The sequence below is a fragment of the Pleurodeles waltl genome, chromosome 12 (genome assembly GCF_031143425.1).
Source record: "Pleurodeles waltl isolate 20211129_DDA chromosome 12, aPleWal1.hap1.20221129, whole genome shotgun sequence".
In the NCBI taxonomy this organism is placed as follows: domain Eukaryota; kingdom Metazoa; phylum Chordata; class Amphibia; order Caudata; family Salamandridae; genus Pleurodeles; species Pleurodeles waltl.
The window spans coordinates 132,918,993-132,946,139 of NC_090451.1; the positions used below are offsets into that span (position 1 = coordinate 132,918,993).

General features: G+C 44.6%; 1 protein-coding gene across 4 annotated transcripts in view; it reads left to right on the forward strand.

Annotated features, from left to right (window-relative positions):
• Nucleotides 1-27,147, forward strand: part of LOC138267355 (CD276 antigen-like) — a 103,390-nt gene that overhangs the window by 31,428 nt on the left and 44,815 nt on the right. For 2 of the 4 annotated variants that reach the window (XM_069216252.1, XM_069216251.1), the window contains exons 3-7: nucleotides 2,041-2,206; nucleotides 9,209-9,580; nucleotides 11,473-11,778; nucleotides 12,518-12,616; nucleotides 25,256-25,297. In XM_069216252.1, the coding sequence (XP_069072353.1) occupies nucleotides 2,164-2,206; nucleotides 9,209-9,580; nucleotides 11,473-11,778; nucleotides 12,518-12,616; nucleotides 25,256-25,297 (862 nt within the window). In that variant the 5' untranslated portion in view covers nucleotides 2,041-2,163. The remainder of the gene's footprint in view (nucleotides 1-2,040; nucleotides 2,207-9,208; nucleotides 9,581-11,472; nucleotides 11,779-12,517; nucleotides 12,617-25,255; nucleotides 25,298-27,147) is intronic. The other 2 variants (XM_069216254.1, XM_069216253.1) reach the window with 1 other exon arrangement.

Genomic DNA, 27,147 nt, shown 5'->3' on the forward strand with positions numbered 1-27,147 from the left:
GCCTGTGGTTTTACAGGCTTGGTTGTTACTTCTGAGGAGATGATACAATGTTTTACTAATTAATTGCACCGACGTATATACATCAAAAGGAGGCAATAGCGTCACAAATGGTGGGTCCTCATCTTTAATGCCCAACTCGCTCCTATGTGCTAATGGTGCCTGACCCCATGCCTGACTCTTGCCATGAAGGTCTAAGCCTCCCAACATTTGGTGGAAACAAATGAGTTCTCGATTCCCCATTTTGAAATGTATTTGTTTATTCCTAGAAATTTACAGAAATTAAATTACAATCATTTACAAGAAGTCAACTATGTCGACATTTCTTTGTTTTACTTCTTTGTAATTCCTTCTTTTTTTTTTTTTTTTGTAAAACTGCCCCTGTGCCTTGCAGCAGCCTAAGCCTGCTTTAAGATGCCCAGACGAAGCAATACAAATTGATTAGGGATTTTTGGAAGCAGAACAAAAAGCAGTACAGGATATCATATAGTGGTTCGTTACTGGAAGTCAGGGTTGCACTGCAATCCCAAGTCTAGAACTGGAAGAAATCAGCTGTAGGACAAATGGCAGTCGCGGGGCATCCATAGGGGACAGCCTTGGTTGTTGAATGACAGGCCCTCCTAATGCATGCATCATCGGCAGCTGGAAATCCTGTGCTTGGAACATGTTCCGAAGTGTCATTGGACAGCAGGCCAGGGGTACAGTGGCCTTGAGAGAAGTATGGGACTATGTCTCTGAAGAGATTTGTGGCCAAGGCATATGTCTCAACTTCAGAGGGTGCTAGGTCAGGCATCAGTGTTGTGTTACGATCAAACCAGGGATCACCTCTGTTCTGCCCTATTTGGACACGAGAATCATAATTTATGTCTGTTCACTGGATAAACCAACACCAGAAGCAATTCATGTAATAAACATGTGAAATATAAATGTTGCCTGGAATTGAATGCTTGATGAGAGGAATGTGTATAGAGGTGAAAGTCATGCTTTAGCTCTCCAGAAAATCTGGTTCCATTGGAATGGACATTTTTGAATTGCCTTGATGATAAGTGAAAAAGTCAGTGAGACAAGCCAGAAACATTTTAAGGTGCAACAGAAGACTCTTCAAACCACAACAAAAACATGAGTGTGTGTTATTTTGTGTACATCTTTAGCAAGGGCTCACCTGAAATATTCGGTTTTGTAGGACACATCTGGAGACCTATAACCAATCCTTCTGGGCAGTGTTGTGTGCAGTTTCCGAGACCACATGTGACATGTTTCCGGTTCCAGAGGCCAGATAATGAGACAGTAATAGATAGCTTACCCTAATGTTTTGTGTCCAGTTGTGATGGACCCACCTGGAGCATCGTTTCCTGGTCTGGAGGCCCCACTTTGACTAGTGTATCCAGAAAGCCAACTGGTTCAATGTAAGAGGGTGGCACAGAGAGGTAAAATGAAAGTGGTTGTCAAAGTTGAGAATTCGCCCAAAGGAGAGCATAGTGAGACGTCATTGAGAGGCTCTTGCCAGATTCAGCTTGCTCGGACTGGACACGGCATCTGGAATGTTATGTTCCGTTCAGGAAGCCACATCAAGAAGCATTATTCTGGAGGCCAGCAGAATGGTTATGCTAACTAGGAGGTGGGCAGAGCTGCATTCTTCCCCAGTTCTTCATTGTTTAGGGAAATCTGCAGTTTAAAAATGAAAGGGGAGGGAAGAGAGTCCATCCCTGCTCTTCTTTCTGCAGAAGATGCTGTGCTGTTAGACCTTACAGAATCTCAGTTCTGTGGTCTTTGGGTGAGTAGTGGAGCATCTCTGCAGAAATAGTGCCTATTCTAATATTACTAAGTTGATGGTGAAAAATGGTAATGAAAAGAAAGGTGCAGGGTGGTATTTTGGATAAAAATTGAGCAATGTCATGCTTCATGGCTAGTAGTTTTCTCTTGCCTTTGGAGGCAACAAACCCATCAAGGATTGAGCCTGCAGTGATTTACTAGTCACTTGTCTAGATGTGATGTTTGGAAAATGTGCACCTTGGACATTAATGCATTTCTTCTGTGTTTAAGGTCCAGGAGTTGGAGGGTTGAGGAAACTGGAGAACAACATTTCTCCTGCAACCTAAAGTAATTGGAGAGTTGGTTATTGGTGGAAGACGAGTATTTGGAGCTGTGGAGTTTTTCATTGAAACCATGCTGTGGATATTGATGTTCGACCTTTTTTCAGTAGTTCAAGGTAAAATACTATTCACTTCCGCCAACTGAATGTGCACAACATAAAGAAGGGGCTCACAATGACCTTTCTACTGTAGTAGCCACGTCAGTCCCTCACACACAAACTACTTTTTTGTGATGTTGGATGTATCAAAACCAGGATTTTCTGTCGAGCATTTTGAATATAGTCATAACTCAATTGTTTTCCCACCCCCTCTGTATTTATGTCAATATTGTCAGTTTTAGTGTTGAACATAAAGATGCTTTGAGTGACCCTTCTTGTAAAAGATATATAACAATTTTAGTTAACGGATACCATATCATTTTTTAGTCATCCTATTTCTCCCTTCACATCTATGTATATTTAAACAAATATCCTAACTGGATCAAGCATGCATTTCATCTCCTCTAAATGGGCTGTTGATGAATTACTATTTTCAGATATAAACCAGTTACCTGAAAGCCACTCTTAAAACCTAATGCATAACGTGTACAGATTTTTTTAAAACTAAAATAACATTGGATAAAATGCTGACCATCACCTGCAGAACTACCATTCTGGCGTCAGATTGCACTACAGCACAGAAACCTCTACCTTGCATATTGTAAAAGATGCCCTCTTCACCACGTATGAAAATGACCCCTGCCTCTTGATACTGCTGGACCTCTCACCTGCCTTCAACACAGTCAACCATCCTACCCTGAAGTCTTGAAAGGGATTTACTGGCAGTGTCCTTCACTGGTTTTCCAGCAACCTTTTTATCCAGCAGAGGTTTGTTCAAATGGGCTCAAAAAGGTCACAAAAGACCCCCATCACCTACTTCGTTCCCCAGGGCTCTATACGGTCATCTGTCATCTTCAGGTATACACTGAGCCTCTTGGTGCTCTGTTCACAGATTACCACATCAAGATTCACCAATCTGTCAATGATGCACACCTCTTCTTGAAAGTCTTCTCTGCTTCAGCTACCCAATGCCTCAAACACTGTTTGCACATCACACAGACCACCTACCTGAAGCTCAAACCAACCAAGACAGAATTCTTATTTGTCAAGAACAGCAAACAAAATTCAGAACAAACCTGGGTAAGTGGCATGGACCTTGACTTCTTCACACCCAAACTTTCACCAATTTCCAAGCCACTTAGATTCACCATGGACACCAACCTCCCTCTCAAGGAACACATTGCCAGAAAAACAAAGACAGCCTGGTACCATCTCTCTCTTCCAGAGAAAGTCAAGTTGTTTCTTCCAAAAAGTGACTTCAGAACTGCTGTTTAAGCCCTCACACTCACATCTAGGTGGCAACAGTGTTAAATGTGAGCCAGCGGATGCCGCTCAGGGGTACCAGCACTTATCTCAAAGGGCTGGCTCTTATTTTTCTGCATCGGGCAATTACTGCAAGCAAAAGTCACATATGGAAAAGACGGAGCAGAGAAAGATGGAAAAACGTCACAAAGGGAGAAAGCCGAAAGCTGCAAGAGTGAGCTGAACGGAGAGGGAATGGCTGTAAATAGATTAGATCATTAGAGAGTCCAGAGATGGCTTTAGGATCACTCTGCCTCAGTATTCTGTGCTCAAATGTAAATGCTGTAGCCTTGACTTTGAGGACAGCTTTGGGCAACAGCACATTTATATTCACAAATAAACCACTGAGTGGTGATAATGGCAGATGGGGGCATCCATCCTATTTTATCCAGGACCTAAAGAAATATGATCAGACCCCCCCCCCCCCTTCCTGATGGATCTTCATTGGCTACCCTTGTTGAACTGCACCATCTTGAACCAGCTTCATCATTTACAAAGCCATCATGACCAGCAACCCCAATTACATTGCAGACAAACTCGCCGCCTCTGGTGTTATCTTGGCACACACACACATCCAGCACACCATCAGACTGCAGACTAGATGTAAAAGAAGAAAAGTAAGACCAAAGTTCTTTTCAGTCAGTGCACCCAGTTTCTGGAACAACATCCCCGTATCCATCAGGACTGCCCCTGTGCTGCTCCAAACTAGGAACAAGTTGAAAACACACTTCTTTAAAGAACAGTAGTTTTCATGGCATTAACCATCTCCAGCCCAGCACAATCTCCTCTTACTTATTATACAGATGTCCAGTGCTCTGCTGCTTTTTGTCTAGGTTTGCGCTATATAAATATCACATCCATGTGTACATGCAATCATGGGGAAATTATTTGCTTTCAATGGAATAATTTGTTAACATTTCATATGACCAATTTTATCTCAGCCTTTTGGGATCTGTCCATTCTAGCTGTAGAAAAGCACTGTCCCAAGGGACTGTCTGCTTCACAGGCGTGGCCTGTCCTTTAGGGCGGAGGGGCCACCACCACCCCCCCCCCCAATCTTTTGCCCCTCATGAAGAGTGTCTGAACAAGGCTAGCCTGACAGACACTCTTCATTTTCAGCTCAGACAGCCAGGACTGAGACATGCGTGATTTGTGCAGACTCCTGGCTGCCTGATCTGATCTTTGCTGGGCTGAGGAGGTCACAGCTCCTATGGGTGTGACCTCCTCGGCTCAGCAAAGGTGCCTCAATGCCCTCCCCTGATAGACGAGGAAAGCGCCACCCATTGACTCACCCTGGGCGCTTTAGGTTTAAGCCCTGAAGCGTCCAGGGTGAGTGTCAATCAGTGACACTTCGTCACAGAGTGGGGTAGGGTCAGCAGTCTCACTGACCCCATCCCACTCTGTGACGAGGCTGGGACTGCTGCCTTTTAGGTCAGCTAATGAGGTAAGGCAGCAGTTCCAACCCTCGTGGGACCTCGAGGCTGAAGGTAAGTGTGTGTGTGATGTTATAAAATGAATGTTTGGTGCGTGCATGTTTGAATGGTATAAGTGTTGTTAATGGATGTGCGTGTGTGTGTGAAAGAGTGAGTGTGTGTGAACTTTTAAAATGAATGTTTGGTGCGTGCGTTCATGTTTGCGTGCATGTTTGAATGTTATGAATGTTGTTAATGGATCTGCGTGTGTGTCTGTGTGTGAAAGATTGAGTGTGTGTGTGTGTGTGTGTGTGCTTTATTAAATTTACCTATAATATTACTTCCATTTTAGCAAAGCTCACCAGCTTAAGCTCTTGGGCTCTCATTTGAAAAAATTGCAAGATCCATATACGTCTGCTAATACTGGCCTGCAAATCATGCTAAAAGTTGCAGAAAAATAAATGAAAAAAAACTAGGAAACGTTATGATTTTCGTTAAATTAATTTTCTGATTCAAAAAGAGTATCGCTGCTCCAGCTCTCAATGTTTCTTTTTCTTGGTATTTAAAATGAGGTGAAACGTGCCTCTTATAACATCTCACATTGATGTTTGTTGTACATGTTGGTACCCGATTTTTTTCACCCTCCACTTAATACATCAACCTACATGTATTTTTTTTTTATTTGGTAAAAGTGTATCCTGCTGCTTCTCAAAGTCTACAAACCTGTTGCCTTATTTTTTTTCCTCAAGTATGTATATAGCAGGACCATGTCGGTGTATAACCCAATTTAACTCTTAAACTAAAGCCCTTAACGGCCTTGTTAATGATTTGCCTTACAACTTGTGCTCAAAATACTGAACACTTTATTTATTTAAAAAAAAAACCTTCTGAGATGCCAGGTTTTGCATGTTTTTTGCAGAGTGTGAGTAACTTTTACAACGTTCTCAGAAATTAAAAACTGAAATAAATATCTTCAAAACTTCCCCGAAAAACACCCAGCAGATCCTATCATAGGCCTTATCCATATGAAAACTCATTTGCCCGAGGTCTTTAGTTTGTGAAAGTCAGAGCAACTGTAACTGATCCCACTCGCCCTTCACAGAGAGCAGAGCCTGAATGTTCACTCTCCAATCAATATCACAATATGGTTAAAAGCATACGCACAACAATTCATACCAGGGTGAGTGTTTGTAGACGATGCCAGATGCAGTTCATTTAAATGTGTCACAAACAGACCGTGTGAATAGAAGTTTCCCACAGTAAATCCAGTGCATCATGTTGACTACCCTGCATGGAATAGTGCTGCATTAAATCAATCCCTGGCTGTTTTATCAGCTTATCCTAAAACAGATGCCACAGCTTTACTTTTTCAAATATATGTTTTTCTTGGGTTGCACCATCCATTGCCCTAATTCAACCATTAAACGTCATCTAATCTTAACCTCGCTGCACAATCTTAAACATTACCCCATTCCAAACACTAGCCTGTACTTCAGCACTAATCATAACATCTTCTCCTAGACCATCCATTTACATAACTATACCCACCCCCCACATTTAACTCAACCATAGACCAGTTGCCTTACTGAAAAAGACATTAGGCCTTTTCCATAAAAATGTGCCTAATGTCTTATTCAGAAATGGGGCTAATAAATACGAAGGGTGCTACCTTTACCAATTTATTAAACCAACTCTGGTTAGGTCCAAATTCAGTTGAGAGAGGGTCTCTGCTGAACTGCTGATAACTATGGCACAGGCAGCAGCCAGTCTCTAGAAAAGTAAGGCAGCGCTGGATTTCATGGCTGCTGAGAGTGCTTTGCTTGTTTGATAGATTTGCAACCATGTACTTGTCGAAGTTTTTACTTGTGGATTTAATCACTTTCATGTTACATCAGATCCTCCCACAGGGCAAGGCATGAAGCTGTAGTTGGGCGGTGCTCCACAAAGTTGGATACGTTTACCTAAAGGTCCAGTAGAACCTGTTTTCAGGGTGGCATATAGCTAAGAGGGACTAACCTGCATTTCTTGCTTGCCTAGACTGTGATCATCCTGGGCAAGCTTCAGCACCTTGTCACTGTCCTCTGGTCTGTAGGAGGTGGAAAAATGAGCAAGTCCTACTTCTTTCTGAATGCTGGAAAATCTCCCTTTAGACAGTGCTGCACCCCTTAGGTCCCCAAGGCAAGGTTCTAGGCATGAGGTCTCTCTCAAGTCAAGTCTCCTGCAGGTACCAGACCTCTGGTCAGCTGGGCCACCTTGGAAATTCGGAGTCCTACTTTTTGTGACCCTGAAGCAAGCAAGCAAGCAAACAGGAGTCCAACCACATAACCCTTGTCTAGCAGTTCCAATCCTCCGTGCCAACAAAAGTCCCTAGTCCTGTCTCCAGGTGGAGTCGAAAGTAATCCTTCTCCAGAGGGATCTTCCTCTATGGGTGGAGTCATCCCCATGTTTCAGAAATGTTCAGAATTGGTGGTGGGTGAGTGGCCTGGTTTATCCTGTGCACTAGCCAATGACCCCTCCGCTCCCCACAAATCCAACTTCCTTTTGCACCACTTCCTCTTTGCCAACCACTGTAGTGTCAGAGTTATATAACCATGTTCAGCTGAAGATAGCCTGTTTCAGAGCCACTCATGGACCAATGATAAGCTGTCCCTCGGACACTTCTCCATGAGAGCATATCTTGTGCCCATTTGGCTTTTTGAGCATTCCCTCAAATTACCCTAATATACCACTGCCTGTACATGGCATAATCTGCCTCACATGCCCATGTGCCCCAATCGAACTCCAGTTATGCCCATCATGTTTTAGTAGTAATCACAAAATGTCAGGGGTGCCCACCTAGTAACAGCATGCCCATCACAAGGAATGCTGGGCACCATATGCCAGGGGTCACCACTACTGTTTTAGCAGTAGCCACAATAATTGTAAGGCTATTGACAGAATGCACATGATGTTGAGCTTATGCCAAAACCACTGTTTAACAAGGATGGCAGCATGATGACCAGGGTTCCAGCAGCATGCAAATTAAGATCGGGTTTAAGTTAGGACCGTCACAATGCTTAGAAACATCACCATATACTAAGGAGGACGACATTACGCCAGAATCGCTGCAATGAGCTGAATTCCCCGAAAATGCCAAAAATGTTAGCCCAGCAGTCTTTTTCCGATTTTTCATTGCATCGTCCCCTTTTTGCTTTTTCTTTCATTTAATGTCCCTCTTTTTTTCTGTTTATGTACTATCATCTACTGGTTTCTTAATTATTTTCTTCTCCTTTCTTTCTTTATCTTTCTTGTATGTAAGTCCTCATTTCTTTTCGTCTTGGCATTGGTTTATTTTTTTATGTCAAACCCTCTTAGAATCAGTCTTGTCACATTCGCTCATAATTTTTTTCTTCCATGGTTGTGTTCCCTTTTCCATTTTTCCTCTGCTTGCCTTTCTTTCTTTTCTGTAATTCTCTTTACTTTCTTTTCGTGAAATCTATTTACTTTTTCTACTTAATTTCTTTTTATCCTTTTCTTTGATTCTTTCTTTCTTTACTTTTCCTTCATTCTACTTTGCTTCTTTTCGCTATTTTCTTTAATTTTTATTTTCTTTAATCCACCATTCTTTCTTTTACCGTCTGTTTTCATTAGTTCTTTTTTTCACCCTTTATTTAATGCCCCTTTATTAAATTGTCCTTTCTTTCATTCACCTTACATTTCCATTCTTTCAGTAATTCACCTTTCTTTCTTTTCTTTCTTTCTTCCTTCCTTTCTTTACTTCGCCTTGGTTTCTTTCTTTCATCTATCTTTTACTCCTTTTGTTCTTTCTTTTCACTCTTTCATTTTATTTCAATTGTTCTTTAGTCCTTACATTCTTTTTGGTCTTTCTTTATTTCATTTGTCTCTGTAACTCTCCTTTCTTTCCTTCTATTGGCCTTTTTCTAATAATACTTTCTTTTTCGTCCTTTCTCTAATTCTCTCCCCTTCTTTAATTCTCATTTCTTCAATTCTCCTTGGCTTTCTTCAGTTATACTTTCTATTCATCCTTTCTTTTCATTCGTTCTTTTTGTCCTTTTCTTTCGTCCTTTTTTTTTTTCTCTTTCGCCTTTTTCATTTCTCTTACTCTCATTCTGTCACTGCATTTGGCCTCTTTGGAAGACCTCCGCCCACAACACTGTATTGCAGTCCTTTGTAATGAGCTTCTGTCTGCAGATAGAGAAGGATACAGTGGCTCTGGTGGAGTAATGCTAGAACGGTGGTGCCAAAGAGAACTGAAGCTTGGTGTGGCCCATTTAGCTTGCCCTGACTCTTCCCTTTTTGTTCCCAGGGAATTTTATTTGCAGTGGACAGTGTCTGACTATGGTGCACTCCTGTGGGGATATAGTGCTACTACCGTGTAGCTTCTCCTGGAAGGGACCCCCACCATCCAGCTCATATGAGTTGGTCTGGCAGGTAAGACAACGTGGAAATGACTATGTGGTCCACGATGATGACATGCAAACCCCGGCGAACCAACAGCAAAACAGCATGTTCACCAACAGGACATCTGTGTCAGAGGGCTGGTCTCGCCATGGCAATGCTACCCTGCAGATCATGGATGTCAGCGAAAGTGACAATGGACTGTATACCTGTGATCTACTAACCACAAGGCCGTTTGCCAGAAAGATCTGCACAGAGGTACAGCTCATCGTGAATACAGGTATGAGTGGGAGGCATATATATACTGTATGCATTTAATTGAATAAAGCAGTGCTATGAGTGCCAGATTGGCAGAGTTACAGGGCATGTTGTGGCTTGTTAGGCTCAGAAGCCAGGCTGATTAAAGAAAGCATGTGCCTGTTGAAAGAAGCAGGGCAGCTTTGAATAACGGTGGCGGCCACAATTGTCAGAATGAGGAATTAAATAACACAAAGAACTGTGCTACACAACAGAAGAATGGGCTTGTCAATATTCCTAGAGACAACATCCTGGGCTTTAGGACACAAAGTCTTTTTCGTAAGTTTAATGGGTACGTCAGGGAACGCTACAGTGGGAGTACAAGCTAAATAGCGATTACATGATATAAGCGCCGAAGCTGAAGGATCTGAATTAATACAAGCACTATAGTTCTCAAAAGAAATGAGGAAGATTTATAGTAATCAGGAATGTTTTAATTTCGTTGGTAGAAGGAATCACAAAGGTTGAGGGTGTGTTGAAATGCAACGAGAGTTGTAGGAGGCGGCGAGTAGAGCCGAGGCATTTGTAGATGAGAACAGAGCTCCCAGACAGTGAAGCAAGCTGCCAAGCCAACCCTTACACATGTAAGTTAAAAGACAAGAGCTGTATTTGAGCTGGCTGGCTGGGCTGCATGGAGGCGGCATGCTTGTGCAAGCAGACCACAAACGAGCCCAGTTGTGTACAGCTCGTGTTTTGCAGTTGCCTTATAGGCAGAGATGACACACTTTCTCAGCCGATACTAAGGAATTAAACTTTGGTTAATCTCTACCAGGAAACGAAGCAATCGGTGAGCAAAGATAACTGAAAATCGTGAGGCAATGAGAGTACACAAAACGCATTTTGAGTTTCAACAGTAATTCTAAGGGAGATGCAGCTTCCCAAGCGTAGGTATTGCCAGAGACTGAACAAGACAAGGCTAAAGTGATTCTAGGAGACTAGAGAAATGTGTCTTTTCCACAACTCCATAAAAGGGTATAAACCTGACACTTGTAAACTAATCCACTTAGTTCAAGTTACCGAGCTTTGAGGACTTACTACTGGAAGAATAGACTCTGACATATCCAGTGCTTTGAATGGGCCGGTACTGTCCAGTACTAAGTACCGGCACGTTTTTATTTTTAAGAAGTACCGAAGTTCTCGAGATAAACGTAATAATTTTAATTGGGGAGTACCATCACTTCGCAGAAGCAAGCAGGTACTCTGACATAGAGTGCCTGCACTTCTGTTTTTCCGCTTCAAGCACTGGACATAGCATATGAGGACAAGAAAGAATTAACTACATCAGCCTGACCAGGGCTTTCCTTAGGAACAAGCTTTTGGAGGAGGAGGAGATGATCCAGCCCTGTAATCCCATGCTAAGGCAAGGGAACAGCATGGATAATAATACTACAGGGGGAGCATTTCATTTGCCAGTAAAAACAAAGCTGGAATATAAAAAATAATGATCCACAACTGAAGGTATAGTGCGTGGAAAACTGATAGAAGAGACAGAGCTGTGCTGTATTAAAGATTCAACGGTTTTGCATGGTTGAGGCAAAAACAGAAAGTTAGGAATCCTGGGACAATTATAAGGGACAGCTATAAAGGATCCTGACTGCCAGCAACAGATGAACACAATAGGGTCTGCAGTTTTTTCCCAGTTTTAAAATATTCAGGTGCCAGGTTCTTTCATTGCTTTGTTGGAATGCCTTTCTTGGATGCCAGAGCAACTCTGCTGCTAAGTGTTGCCATGATGTATGTGGGATACTAATACTGGTTAGTGTTCTGTGCGCATGTCATCTGAGCAGCAGTGAATGGTACTGCCCAACTGTTCTGATGTTGTTCTTGTCTACAGTGCAGTGTTCAGGTCTCCAAAGTGTCTGCCTCTCCCTTTAGATTCTCTCAGCTGTGGCACAAACAAGTCATTGACCATCGCTTCTGGGAACCCTGTCCAGCTCCCATGTCTTCGCCGACCTACATGCCTGCAGCACAACAGGAGGGAAATACACTGGCGATTCAAAGCTAGCAACTCTGAGACTGAGCAGGAGCTCCCAGGCCAGCCCAGTGCTGAAGATGGAAGAATTGCAGTCCATGCCAATGGCACCTTGGTCCTTCAGAAGGTTTCTTCGAGTGACTCAGGAAATTACCTCTGCTATCTGAAAGGCACAGAAATGTGTTCTGGATTCAGTCTCAATGTCGTTGGTGAGCCTTGAATGACCCGGTCACAAGCAGTCTACATTTTCCATTCTTTACATTTGAAAGTCACTTCCTCCTTCATCTATATCTCCATCCTTGTTTTCAAGTTAATTACTCTCCTCCTTCTGTTCCATTACAATTAAAACAATCCTTGATATTCCTACCTTCGCTCTCTCTTCTGATAATTGATTGCAGGTTATTACACCTAATTTTATTTCATGTGCGGTCTTTTTTGTTCTTAATAATTAATTTATTTCTCACAGAAAGAGACCTGCTTCTGCACAGGAACATATGCACGTCTCTAGCATGTTCCACTCTCTCGCCGAAGTCCACAGTGCACATACCTAGGCCTTGGCATCTACCCTTATTTACATGAAAGAAGTAGAACATTTGAACCCTAGCTTTCCCCTGTTATAGAGAAGTACACTGAAGCCTCGATATGAGTACTTGGTGATCGTCTAATAATGACACTCAGCCAACTCTCCATCGCTTATGTTGGTTATCATTGAGTACAAGAGAGGCTGTGGTGTTCCAGTAGTCCGCACTGTGAGTGAATTAATTTGGAGCCAGCTCTGTGATATGTGGTGCAACAACCTTGAGAGTAGAAAGAGCAAGACTGCTGATTTTAGAAATACTCTTGCCAGAGAAAGTAGAAGCAAATGGGGCACCCCAGGGTCGTTTTAGCCCTCATTCAATGTGCACACCATACTCTAACCATCTTTCTTTTTCTTCAACATTCTTCTAGATGTGGCCATAGAAGACCTAGGTCCACAGCCTACCCTAGATACCTTGGGTATTTATGTGGGTGTAGGAGGATTCCTCTTCGTGATTATTGTGGTCATTGGTGAGTTTTACGATATTTGAAATGGAAACATAAAAACACTGCTGTTGTGTAAATATAGTTTTTCAGAGTGGGCTTGTTCCATTGACTCATCATTTTGTATATCACCTTGTGTGTTAGGTATAGGAGCCAAGCTAACTTGTTAATACATCTCATTAAAAACGTTTATTGATAACCCAACATTATTTAGGGAAACATGTGAACGAGGCCTTTTTGTATCCCTGAAGCTAAAAATGTTTAAATACAGAATGCAGTAGGAGTTATTTGATAGAACATAGGGAAGTGGGGTGAGCCACGTTTGACTACATGGGATATTCCAATGCCGGAAAAACAGTTACAGGCTAGTAACTGTTACTTCTCCAGCACTATTACTCCTTGCCCAAAAGTAAATTAAAATCAAAGCATACTTGAGGCCGGATCACAAAGCTTTCATGGATTAGTTGGTGTGACTTATTCCTGGAAATTCAAGTCAGGTTTACTTGTTGAAAAATGTTAGTGAGTTAGGGTCTGTGAAAACCATTAATCTACCTTGAGCAAAAGGGGCTATGGCACTAGTGAGGCAGTGTGGACATGTAACGTGTGAGCATACTTCAAGGCCCTACCTGTATAATGAAAGGAGGTGAGGGTGCCAAGAGGTTAGAAATCTTCCTGAATTGTCTTTAGTTGAAATATGTCTCCGAGTTCACTTCACCCACAAAGTCATCACGACCTACTGCAAACACTTGCACCGTTGATGCAATCTCATGAGTCCCACAGCTTCATGTCTTCTCAGTCATAGCCCTAGCATTGACACTCTAGTCTTTGCCTGGTCAAACTTCACAAACTGCGAATCGCCACATGGCGTAAACACAAACATTGACAAAGCTAAATACCTTTGGATTTTGCATAGTGAAAATAATTTACTAATAGTCTTGAATATGCATTTCTTCTAAAGTATAGGCCACAGCAGAGCAGTACATGAACACACATACACAGACAGTGCATGCACAGCACAAATACATAAAGAAAAGCTGCAGCTTACGTTGCGTCACCGATAGGGTGTAGGCAGCAGCAGGACATTCTCACCTCACACAATGATCTGTACAACTACATATATAGAAGTAAATACTCCGGTATGTGTTTGCTTTCACCATTGTGTATTATGGGGTTTTCCAATTTGATAGCATTGCAAGATCACCTGTTACACTGTAGCTCTATTTTTAGCTTTTTTGCTACGTTTTCAAAATGAGTACAAAATTTAGGCCATTAGACGATATTGTGTGTAATAATACAGATAATGCACACTCAGGCCCTCATTCTGAACATGGCGGTAATGACCACCACGCTGGGGATGGGGGCCATTACTGACAACGGCATGGTGGTCCAAACTGCCATATTCTGAACACAGTAGTGAACTGGCTGCAAAGCCCCACTCAGACACACAGCCCCCCCTTCACAAACACTAATGCACACCCCCATGCACTCACACACACTCCCTCCCCCCTTCCCTCTTGGACAGCAGTTACCTGTTCTGTGGCGCTGCTCCGGGAGGGAATGGGCTCCTAGGATGCTGCTCCACTGGTATTGCCGAATTTCCCTACCCGCCTTGCCTATAACTGCATCATTATAGGCGTGGCGGGTATGGACTAACATGGCGGTGAGGGTGGAGCAGCATTCACCCCCGCCACCGACTGCCAGCCATTGATGGCGGTGAGCCTCCATGCATCGAATATGGCGGGATGCCTGCCGCCGCTACTGGCGGTCTTCCATTGACCATAAGCATGGTCTGCAGCGGGCTATCCCACCATGTTCGAAATGAGGGCCTCAGTGTGTTAACACCCTGACCTACTAAGGTGTGAACTTTTTGTAATACCTAGAACTGCTGTTTTATATTTAAAAACTACCTCTAAATGAAACCCGTTATGTCCGTTCAAGTTAATTTGTGAGAGCTCTGACCTTGAGTATAAATGAAGTGTTTCTAAGGACCAACAGTGCAACAAGGAAATGTCCGTGTGTGGCCAAACTAGCCCTGGTATGTGTGGACCTGTGGTCCCAGTGATTGGTACCTCTGGGGAATAGGAAGCATCCCTTGATGGTGAGACTTGATACGTGCGCCGCATTTGCATTAATGAAAACTATTTTCTGTAGACCCACACACGAACGCAAGCTACTCCAAAAGTCTGTGCGCAAATGATCCAGAACTGGAAGCACTGAGAACGGAGGAGCTGGACTGGAGAGCGGAGAGTGATGCAGCAATAACGAGGAGTGAGAGGAGCTGGGTGTGAGCTGGCTGCAACTGTATGTCGACTTGTTGGGCCAGAGCCGGTGATGAGCCAGTGCCGGTTGGGTGAGTGCTACTGAGCGGGGTGAGGGGCACATTGCGAATGGGAATGCGACCATTGCTGCCTGACACCCACCGCTTGCTGCCTACTGCCACCCAGTACCCGGCGGCTCATGGCCTGCCACTCCTGCTCTTTCCCCCACTGTGCACACACGTGGCACACACCGCATACCAGTGTTGCGGTGTCTCGGGTGGCAGTGCGGGGTGTTGGTCCTGGACCTGGGCTCAGCCTCCTCAGTGCCCCGATTCCTCCCAGCCCTTGCTGGCCCCTTGTTAGCCACGCACACTTGTGTCCCCTCATGCCACCTGCCCCCCGAACTCCCTGGACCCCTCTGGTCTCGCACCCTCCTGTCCCTCACCCCAGCCTCCTGGCGGCGCAGGGAGAGGTGGTTTGTGGGGGTGTGGAGGGTAGGGGTACAGGGTGGGTGTAGCGGAGTACAGGGGGCAGGTGGCTACTGAGTCCAGTGTGGTTCACAGTGTGGCACACATTGTGGCTTGTGGCTTGTGGAGAGAAGCCCAGGGAGAGCCTGGAGGGACTCCAGAGGGAACCTTAGGATCCCAGCACCCTGTAACCAAGCAAACCAGCAACTAGACAACTTGGCAACTTGGCACCCGGCACTTCCCACTGACACCGTCATCCACCCAGGTGCTCCCAGCTAGCACACAGCTGGCCAGGCCTCCGGTGAGCACAAAGCGGTTGGGCCTCCGGGACTTCACAGAAGGTAGTGAAGGTCATAAGGGACTCATCACAACACTCGTCAGCTTCCTTCTGCCCCTCCTGCTCCATCTGGTGATATCCTGTGACATCTGTCCCGCAATTTACCAAAGAAACACAGCAGAACCTCTCCTGAGCTAGGAACACTGAGACCGTAGCCTGAAAAGTGTGGCATCATAGGAGCTGCTGTGAGCGCGAGCCCTAAGAGCCTGTGGAAGCAGCTTGGGTAGCTCCAAGTGCGGTTTGCAAGGCACCTGGAGAGCCCCACTCTCCCATGTTCACCCCGCCACCCAAGCTAGCCTAGCCCCACACATCAACAGCACAACACTGCAGACATAGCAACAGAGGAAAAGAACACCAAAGACAATGAGGTCGAAGAGGCTTCCTGTGAGTTGCCCCCCGGTGGTTATCCAGCCGGCAGACGTGCTGCCAACGGGCGCCCACATTGGTCAGAGGACTCCTGCAATGGGGAACAATCACCCGCCAACCTAAAATTACAACAAAGTTCCAATTCCTGAAAGACTGAGGAGCTGCCATTTACTCTTCCCTCCCCACCCCCAGTTCCGGTCCCACTAACGCCTCTGGTGATAGTCAGACTCAAAAAGCAATCACCATCTCTGATTCCTAATAAGAACTCTGGCACCCAGTCGGATGGGTCCCCCCAGGCAGGCTGGGGCACCACAGGGGCCAGAGCCATCATCCAGCAGCATGGCAACCACCAGAAAAGAAGTGGCAGGGCTCCCCCGTTCAGAGAGTCTACCTTACAAGGCAGCGGACATCCGATGACAGCCAAGAAGTGAGGGGAGATGTGTACGCCTCAGAGAGGAGGACACTCCCCAACCCCACCCATGAAAGGGCTGCCATAGGATGAAGATGTGAGGTGGCACGTAACCGCACTTCAGCCAGCTACTCCACTTCGGGTTAGGAGAACGATCAGATCTGGCTCCAACGGAACCTCCTCAAGCCACCCCGCAGACACATTTTACAGTGGTGTCCCAACCGACGGAGGATGAAAACTTGAATACAATAGATTGGCCCATGGAGAACATCCCAGGGGAGAGGCAGTGTCGCTCAGTTCTATTTCACCCAGAAAACCGATCACTTGGGAACATGGACACCCTAAACTGGGGAACATACTAAAACTCCTAGGGCAGACCCCAGGACTCACCTACATCACCTCGGACATTCCTTTGCCCTCCTTCCCCCTATTAAGGAAGGCAAATTTGGCTGAGGGGAAAGTGATCTGGGGGATACCTATCAACTGCTCTAAAGGCCAGCTGCAAGATGCTCTCCTCGGACACTGACCAATTCCTCACCGTGCACCCAACCTATCAACACAGAAGGGAGGAGCAAGGGCTAATCTTAGTCAACACATACATACCTCCGAGACAAAAAAATAAAGACGAACTGTCAAAACTGCTTGTGGACCATATCACTCAAGTGGCTGGGTCCCACCCACTTCTTCCATTACTCGTAACAGTGTACTTCACCATGAACCTGCTAGGAGGGTTTGACGCTAACGATCATCAAGCCCAGGAACACCAGAGGTATATTCCTGAACAAACACTGATTAAAACAGCGAAAAGAAGCAACATAGGAACAGTCTTAGCTGGCTTTCTTGAGCACTTAGACCTCAGAGCACTAAATGACCAATTCAGCGTTGATATCCCCCCTTCCCGATCATACCGCAGTACAAATGGAAGCTCCCTAATAGACTTCACTTGGGTCTCCCTACCACTGCTGCAAACAGTCTCTTCCTTTAAGCTGGGCCTAAGTTCTGAAACCGATAACCTGCCACAGCATGTGGCTTTCACTTCGATACCAGCCCTACACATGACCAACACAGCACCCGCCGGCACCAAGCAGCTATGCCAGCTTAAAAGAATCAAATGGACTGCCGCTTCCCTAGCTTTCCTGGCTGAGGAAGCTGACATGCACCTAAAAGCCTCCCAAAGAAGGCAAGGGTCAACTAAAGACAAATGGGAAGCTTTTATTCATTCATATACCAAGCAATTCGCCAGAAACGTCAGTCACCAGGCGCCAACCCCAAAGTCCCACAGAGAATACCTATTCCTCGCATAGTTTGAAACAGCTAACAAGGAAAGTTAATCAAGTGCTCCAGCTGGTCTGACCAAGAATGACACTTCATCAATCTTAAACAAGCAAAAGGAAAGCTGAAACGGGCAGTATGTGAAACAAGGAGGCTACACACAGAGAATTTGTGGGCCATACTCATCTGGGACATAAAACACAAGAACGCCAGCAACTCTGGAGGACTGTCAATACCCTGAAAAGCCAACAAGGCCCAATCTCAGACTCAAACATCCCGGAAGCAGACTGGGCATCTTTTCTGAAACTACACTTCCAGCAAACCAAAGGCGGCAAGGAACACGTCAACATCAGGAGCCCAGGCAGGCCAACCAAGCTCGACAACCCAGCCGCCGGCAACTCCAGTAATGTGGACAGTGAACTAGCCATCTTCTGTGTAGGTATCCAATGGCTAATAAGCAGATGGAGGAAGATGAACCCCTTGCCCAAACCAAGTCCTTCAGGCCATCTACAAATTGGACCGGCCCAAGTGGGCCAAAGTCATTGCCTCCCTCTTTAACCACTCCCTGTCTGGCGAACCAATCCCGGAACCTGGAGGGGATCCATAATTTCTCCAATACACAAAGGTGGCGACAAGTGGAACCCCAGCAATTACTGCCTGATTGCACTCATAGACAACGAAGCAAAGTACTATGCCAGTGCTCTGTTGAAACACCTGGTCAACTGGGCCGGTCAAGAATCAATAATCCCCCCAAACCAAACAGGATTCACCTACAACTAGGGCACGGTGGGATCTACAATAGCCATGAAGCTCCCACTCTGAAGTGGAGACTTCAAAGCAGCCTTTGACAGCATCAACCGAAACAGACTCTGGGAGAAACTTAAAGGTGGCAAATCCCACAACATCTGCTGAAAGCCATTGAGACCCTGTTCACCAGCACGTGGGTCAGGATCAAACTGGGCAACGGGTCAAACCTATCTGACAAAAGGCCTAAAACAGGGCTGTGTTTTTGCCCCCGAGCTATTCAATCTCTTCATGGCAGACTTCTCAATGGCACTATCTTCAGTAAACTCCCACGCACCATGGTTTGGAAAGAAGCAACTGTCAAACCTGCTATATGGAGACAATGTTGTGCTGCTCAGCAGAACAAGGGTAGGCTTGCAATGCCTCCTGAAAGCCATGGAAGACTACGCCCTTGAGAATGAGTTACAAATCAACCACAACATTTTTTAAATCATGATGATTGGCAAGAGATCCCTGAAGGGGCCAACCACCTGGGGGGCTGAGTAGAAGCGCGCTTGATGAAACAACAACCTATAAATATCTAGGCGTTCTGTTTGACCATCAAAGCTCCTTTCTCAGACATAAAGAAGAAATAAAACAGAAGGGGGGTGCGCTCTCCATTGGGCTATGGACACTGTCGACAAGACTGAATAAGTACACAATCAGCCCACTGCTAGAAGTAGCCAGAGCCAAGGTGATTCCAACATTAGCCTATGGCAGTATTGCGCTCCACGGCAGGAATCGTAAAAGTTATGGACGCCACTGTAGTGAGCATCTACAGGCAAATGTTCAAGCTCCCAAAGCATACATCACCAGCACAGATAAGGTTGGAGTTCAGCCTACCCAAACAGACCCCTAGCAAGGAGAGCAGGTCTTACAAACATTCTTCACAAAACAAGGGCTGTGGCCATAAACACCACAAATAATGACATCTGGGAAGAAATAATGATGAAACACCGATCACCGGCAAGAATATACCTTGACTTCTCCATAAAGGAGTTCGACATCGAGGGCCCATGGTCATCGGAGCTTAACCACAAACATATCAAAACCCTAGTCAAAAGATCAACAAAGCTGCTGTCCCTCACTGAAGACAAGATAGCCCTCGAGAAAAGGCACCACGCCTGACTAGTTCTAAACAGCTACAAGATCCTAGCCCCCCCCAGTCATATCTGGGTGAAATGTTAACCTATAGCATCAAAAGGAAGTTCTTGCTCCACCGCTTGGGGGTCCGCCTAGTAGGAATATATGAGAGGCCTTGGCGACGACCACCTGAGGACGGACTATGCCGGCTGTGTGGGCTAATACCTGAAACAGTGCCTCATGTGCTCTGCCCATGCCTATGGTGGAGGAGCGCGCAAGCTTCTGAGACCGCTGTGGGTTCACCTGGGGGTCCGTACATGCAGACACATGACAGTAACCTGCCTTAATACCACCAACAGAAAACCTATCGCCCATACTGTGATTTACTTGGAGGGCGTGGAGCGCGTCCTGGCCAATTGACTCACGGCTGACAAGACTCTTTAACACGCTTTCTGCCAGGAAGCTAACACCATCACACCCCAGTATCAATGTCATCTGTCTTGAACGGGACATAATGCTATGATTTTATTTGTTATGGATCGATTTCTTTTAAGAATGTTGGTTTGATTTTATTGTTTTACTTCATATAAGTGCAATGGTTTTCATTAACTAGATGCACTGATAATAAAATTTGAAGAAAAAAAAGACCCTCTGAGGAATAAACGGATGGAGTCATATGCAGAGAGATTGCTAGTGCTGTATTTATTTTCTGTGAGTTCTAGAAAGAGACTTGTAACATCTTATTACAAAGTAATGTTATTTGATTAAAAATAATCACTCTGATGGTGTACGGTCTAATTTGATTTCCACTTCATGTGACGTTATTAGGGTTAAAGGTTACATCATTTTGTTTCCTCTCGGGGTCAAAGAGCATGGAGCCTGGCTCCCACTCTCCAAGCTGCCCTAAAAGGTTAAAAGCAATGCCTGCTACCATTGGCACCAAAGGGCGCCCAATTTTAGGCAGCACAGTGGCCAAAACTGTCTTAGAACGCTGAGCAAAAGATAATTTCCAGAGAAGATGCAGCAGGGGCACAGAGTCAGGTGATGCTTTTCAGGACATGACTGAAAAGCAGGAGGTCAGGCCCGTTCTAAAGACAGTGGCAGAAATGCAATTCATTGCTTGTAGCACTGTGCTCTGGCTAGACTGTATTTAAAAGGCACTATGGTGGCACAAGGCTAGAAAAAGTGTGTCTGCCACATACCTGTTTTTATATGTTAATAAGTCACCACCAAAATGAGCCTTGTAAGCCCACAAAGTATGGCACCCAGTATATAAAAAAAGTGGCACGTTATCTGTTTAGAAATTGTCAGCTCAAAATGACTGAGTGCCTAAAAGCTGTTTCCACTGTGTAAGTTAAGCTGCGTTTTTCATAAAACAGGCTTAGCAGAGATTATAATATTTATTTTCCATCTACTCTTGGGAGAAATGCTGAAGAAAAAATTCAAAATGATTTTACAGTTAATTTTAAAATCTAATTTAGTTGAGAAATCTGGTTTGTGTTAAACTTAGAGGAAGAGTAACTTTATAAAAATGTAATTATTTTTAGATACCCTTGAGGTCCAGTGAGGTAGTATACTTGACTGTGACAGTTGGACACTCAGTTTCTCCTTACTCCGGAGCATGTCTTATTAAGCATGTATACATGCATTGGTATAAAGGGGATAATACTCTGGTGCAATAAAAGCCACACAGTTTGCTAAAAATATACTATTCATTTTATTTAGTCAAGTCTGGGTCACCGCATATGAACAGTTGTGCATTGCTCCTTACTTCTAGGGTATGTACGCCTGTGTGAACTCACCATTGGCCTTCAAGTATTTTCAGGTTTAACTTAGAAAAATTGGTTAACATGACAATATTCACAGTTAAATGTAGGCTTGTCCTTCACTTCATAAACTAATCCCAGGATTTAGGATTCTATCCTCAATTCACAATATCTAAGTCCTAAAGAGGAATGCAGGCCCCAATAGTACAGAATGTTAGTATTATTTATGTTGTAATAAGAAAGATTGCCCTCTCTGTGCTATTGTCTTCTTGGCCTCCTTCCCTGTCTTTATTACAGGGTTATCCACCAATTTCTGTAGTGAGATGTTTGGCTGCTCAAGGAAAATCCTCCAGAGCCAATAATACATTTTTATTGATGTAAAAGAATGACCACGTTTGTTTTATATTATACTAGTGACCACCCAAGCATGTCGGGCAATGTTACCAGCAGAAATGCCAGAAAACGTGTATGCACATGAAACACTTACTAGTACTAATAAAATAGCAGCCCAAGCAGTATTTACCCTCTAGCTCTAAGGGCATTACCACAGCAATACGTCACCCCCTAACTCAGTGTGAATTATGACTCCATTATTATGGGTTTTGGAAATGCAGCATTTTGTCTTTATCAGCACATCAGTTTCCAAAAACTCACATTTTTCTATCAAATACCACTTTCTATATTGGGCAAACAAACCCAATTTTCCAGAATGAAAAACTTTTCTGATAAAGATATAATATTTGCCTTCAGAATGTGAGCTCTTATTTTTTAGAAATATGCAGCCTTCAAACATCACTTTATCCTTTTCATCAAGTACTCGCAAGTAAAAATGTGTCTTATGGACATTTTCTGCTTCAGATGTCCATTTAGTACAATCGTACATCATAAATGTTCAACATAATACCAAAGTTGCTACTAATATGCCAAATAATGCCCCCCATTATACCAGAGTCGCCATTGTAGCAAGACTGGGCCCCTTAATGCCCAGGATGCCCACAACAGATCAGTAATGACCATCATTAAGCAAGAGTGAGACATGAATATGAGAAGGATGGATAAAATGAGGACAGTCATGCACTTAACCCCTTGGTCACCAAGGACGTAATGGTTACGTCCGGTGGCGGGGCGTTGAGACGCCACAAATGTAACCATTCGGTCCTGGAACCAGGCCTCCCCCATACCACCCCAGGGCAGGGCTGGAAGGGGAATCGTTCCCCTCCCCCCATGACGTTTGATGATGTCAGCGCTCACATCAGAGGTCACCTTCCATCGCGATCCCTGGAGAAACTGATTCATTTCTCCTCGGAATGGGGGCAAGGGAGGTCAGAGAGGCATGAAAAGGGAAGGAAAAGCTTTCCTTTTCATGTCTCTCTAAGCATTCCTGCAGCACAATCACAGCGATCGTGCTGCAGGAATGCCACTAGACACCAGGAAGTGTATTTTTTAATGAAATTGTCATAAGGGGAGCGAGCCCTTTGGCAAGGGTCATTCCCCAAAGGTGGGGGGGGGGCATTTTTTCAAAGGCCATTTCTGCCCCCTCACCCCCGGAGGCAGATCAGCCTATATTAATTAAGCCGATCTACCTTAGGGGGGCAGAAGCCATTAGACATCAGGGATGTTTTTGTTTTTTTTAATTATGTTTATAAAGGAAGCAACCCCTTAGGGAAGGGTCGCTCGTCAGGGGACAATTTTATTATTAGGCCTTTTCTGCCCCCCCCGCCAATTTTAAGCAAGGGGAGTGACCCCTTAGGCAAGGATCGCTTCCCTGGTTGGCAAATTGATTTTGGCCATTTCTGACCTCTGTGGGACCAAATTGGCCTATTTGTGTAAGGCTCATCTGCCCCCAAGGGGGGCAGAAAGCCAACCAGAGACCAGGAAAGATTTTTTTTTTTTCCAAAAAAGGGTGTTGGTGTACGCCCATACCCCCACCCCAAATAAATGGGGACAAAGTTGTTCTTCCCACCGATGGGGAGATGCGGCAATTGCCACCGAAACACTCCCCGGGGGGGAAGAAAGCCTACTAGATGCTAGGGAATTAAAAAAAAAAAAAAAAAAATAGTGGTGTGGTGGCTACCAACCAGTATGGGCCTGGGTATGCCCCCACCCCAACTGAAGGAGGTAACAATCTTTCAGCTCTCCCCCCGCACACTGAAACATCTTATCCCACAGCAAGCAAGAGGACATTTGATTATTTGGGGTTTTGGTTTTACATTTGGGCCATATGAGCTTGTCTAACTCTCAAAATCATCCCTCCTGGAATGGTGAGGGCTGCAGTTTTTGGAATTTGGGACGCTGCCATGTAGAAAAATCTATGAGACCTAGACACATCTGAAAACTAAACATCTGGGTGAGTCTAGGGTGGTGTGCTTCACATGCACCCGCACCATTTTCTTACCCACAATGCCCTGCAAACCTCCAACTTTGCTTGAAATCACACATTTTTCCCTCATTTTTGTGATGGAACCTTCTGGAATCTGCAGGAATCCACAAAATTCCTACCATTTATCATAGTCGCATCTATACTGATAATAAAAATTCTGCCCCACTTGCCAGCCTAAAAAACGTTTTTCCCTAAACTGCCCTTTTTGACCCGCTTTGGTTCCCCCTAATTTTTTACATGTTTTTGGCTCTTCCTTGTCACAGGGACTTGGCCCACCAACACAAGTGAGGTATCATTTTTACCGGAAGACTGAGGGGAATGTTGGGTGGTAGGTGCGTGATCCCACACAGAAATATGGAGAACAATGAGGGTTTTTTTTAAAAGTTAAATTTGAGGTTTGCTGAGGATTCTGGGTAAGAACACACTGAGGGATCCACGCAAGTCACACCTCCCTGGACTCCCTCGGGTGTCTAGTTTTCAGAAATGTCTGGGTTTGGTAGGTTTCCCTTTATGACTGCTGAGCCCAGGTGCCCCCGCGCAAAAACAGGTAGTTTTGTATTTGATCATTTTGATGTGTCCATGTAGTGTTTTAGGGCATTTCCTGTTGCGGGCACTAGGCCTACCCACACAAGTCAGGTACCATTTTTATCGAGACACCTGGGGTAATGCTGGGTGTAAGGACATTTGTGTCTCCTCTCAGATTCCAGAACCTTCTATCACCGAAATGTAACCTGGGTTCCCCTAGGTTTTCAGAAATGTCCAGGTTTGCTAGGTTTTCGTAGGTGCTGGATAAGCTAGAGGCCAAAACCCACAGCTAGGCACTTTGCAAAAAACAGGTCAGTTTTCTTTGGGAAAATGTGATGTGTCCATGTTGAGTTTTGGTCATTTCCTGTCACAGGCACTATGCCTACCCACACAAGTGAGGTACCATTTTTATCAGGAGACTTTCGGGAATGCTGGGTGGAAGGAAATTTGTGGCTCCTCTCAGATTCCAGACCTATCACCAAAATGTGAGGAAAAAGTGTTTTGTTTTTTTTTGCCACATTTTGAGGTTTGCTAAGGATTCTGGATAACAGAACCTGGAGAGAGCCCGACAAGTAAGCCAACCCTGGATTCTGCTAGGTGTCTAGTTTTGAGAAATGCACAGGTTTGGGAGGTTTCCCTAGGTGCCGGCTGAGCCAGAGGCCAAAATCCACAGCTAGGCACTTTGCAAAAAAAAATGTCAGATTTCAATGTAAAAATGTGATGTGTCCATGTTGCGTTTGCTGTTGCGGACATTAGTCCTTCCCACACAAGTGAGGTACCATTTTTATCGGGAGACTTGGGGGAATACAGAATAGCAGAACAAGTGTTATTGCCCTGTTATTGCCCTGTTGTAGGTTGGCCGATATCAAGCACACAGGACTAGTTGAGTCTATAGGTAAGTAGTGTTTATTTTGTTTTACAGAGCACTTTATGGTGAATAAGTCTGTGGTAGTTGGTTTCGGATGTCTCCTCCAGTCCTGGTGGACTAATCTCGTCTTCTTCTTTCTGTATTCTCCATAGGCTTCTTAGGAAGCATGTGGGGACAGAAGAAGAATAGGCACGGTAAGTCATGAGTAAATCGCTCTTTTTCCTCTCTTCTCTCTCTATCTCTCTTTCCTGGTCCTTTATTTCTGCTCTTTCCTTTTCTTTTCCTGTCTTCCACTCTTTTCTTCTCTTCTCTTAGTCGCTCTGTCTCTCTCTCTTCCTTATCCCTGGTTTCTGCTCTTTCCTTTCTTATCCTGTCTTCTGTCTTTACTCAGATCTGTCTGTTTGAGTTTGATTCTGGCCGTTTTCTCTCTCTTTCTTATCCTGTATGCTCTTCCCTCTCTCTCTCTTCCTTATTCTCTTGAGTCTTCTTCTTTATAAATTTTTTTTTTCTTCGTCTTTCTGCCGGTATCTGAACCCTTTTTCCTTCCTAGTAGTCACCTATTTTTGTGCTCGCAGTGCTCCCCGTTCTCGCCCTCCCACCCCTTTATCAATGTACCTCCCGCCCCGGTGCCTGTGCCAGTGCTATCTATTTGTGTATATTTACCCTCCCATCCTCCCTAACCCTACCCGTCCCCAGCCCCGTACCTGGCTTGGCCACGCTTCTCCTGAAGCGTGGCGGGTCCTAAGAGTCTGCTTCCCGGGGCCGGCGGTCTTCGTCCCGGGTTGGGACCGCAATGATTCTTTGTTCCGGTCGGGCTTTATTTACGGGGTTTCCCGACGGTCCTAGGAGTCTCCTCGTCCCCTTGGTCATCACGAGCTTTTGGGTTGGATCCTCTGACGCCTCCTGAATGATTCCTCTCCGACCATCCGCACTTCCTTCTAACTCCGCGACCCGGCCTTTTAATTCCCCCGGGTCCCGCGGATAGAGTCCTGAACCAATAGGAAGGGTTGACCTCGGGTTTACTTCCGGGTCATCCCAGGCAGTGGCAGCACCAGTCGCGATTGTGTGCGGGTCGGATTGGTCCGACCCATCACATGTCCCTTGTATTTCCCTACATTTTTTGCTTCCAAATGTAAGACCGTGTGTAAAAAAAGATTGCCATTTGAGAAATACCCTGTAATTCACATGCTAATACGGGGACTCCCAAATTCGGAGATATGCAAATAACCACTGCTTCTCAACACCTTATCTTGATGCCTATTTTTCACTCTTTATATTTCACCAAATGAATTGCTGTATACCTGGTATACAATGAAAACCCATTGCAAGGTACAGCTCCTTTATTGGCTCTGGGTAGCTAGGGTTCTTGATGAACCTACAAGCCCTATATATCCCCACAACCAGAAGAGTCCAGTAGACATAACAGTATATTTCTTTTGAAAATCAGACCTTGCAGGAGAAAGTTACAGAGTAAATCGTGGAGGAAAATGGCTGTTTTTGTTTACCTCAATTTCAATATTTATTTATGTTATTGTATATAGGAAAACCTTGTAAGATCTACACAAATGACCACTTGCTGTATTCAAAATGTTGTCTACTTCTTAGAAGTGTTTAGCTGTCCGGAATCCAGCATTGGTTTCACACCCATTTCTGTCACTAACTGGAAGGAGGCTAAAAGCACAAAAAATAGTAAAAATGGGGTATGTCCCAGTAAAATGCCAAAATTGTGTTGAAAAATATGTTTTTTCTGATTCAAGTCTGCCTGTTCCTGAAAGCTGGGAAGATGGTGTTTTTAGCACTACAAACCTTTTGTTGATGCCATTCTCAGGGAAAAAAACACAAGCTTTCTTCTGCAGCCATTTTTCCCTTTTTAAAAAAAAAAAATGAAAATGTTGCTGTATTTTCTGCTAATTTCTTGGTCTCCTCCAGTGGAACCCACAAACTCTGGGTACCTCTAGAATCTCTAGGATGTTGGAAAAAAGGACGCAAATTTGGCCTGGGTAGCTTATGTGGAAAAAAAGTTATGAGGGCCTAAGCGTGAACT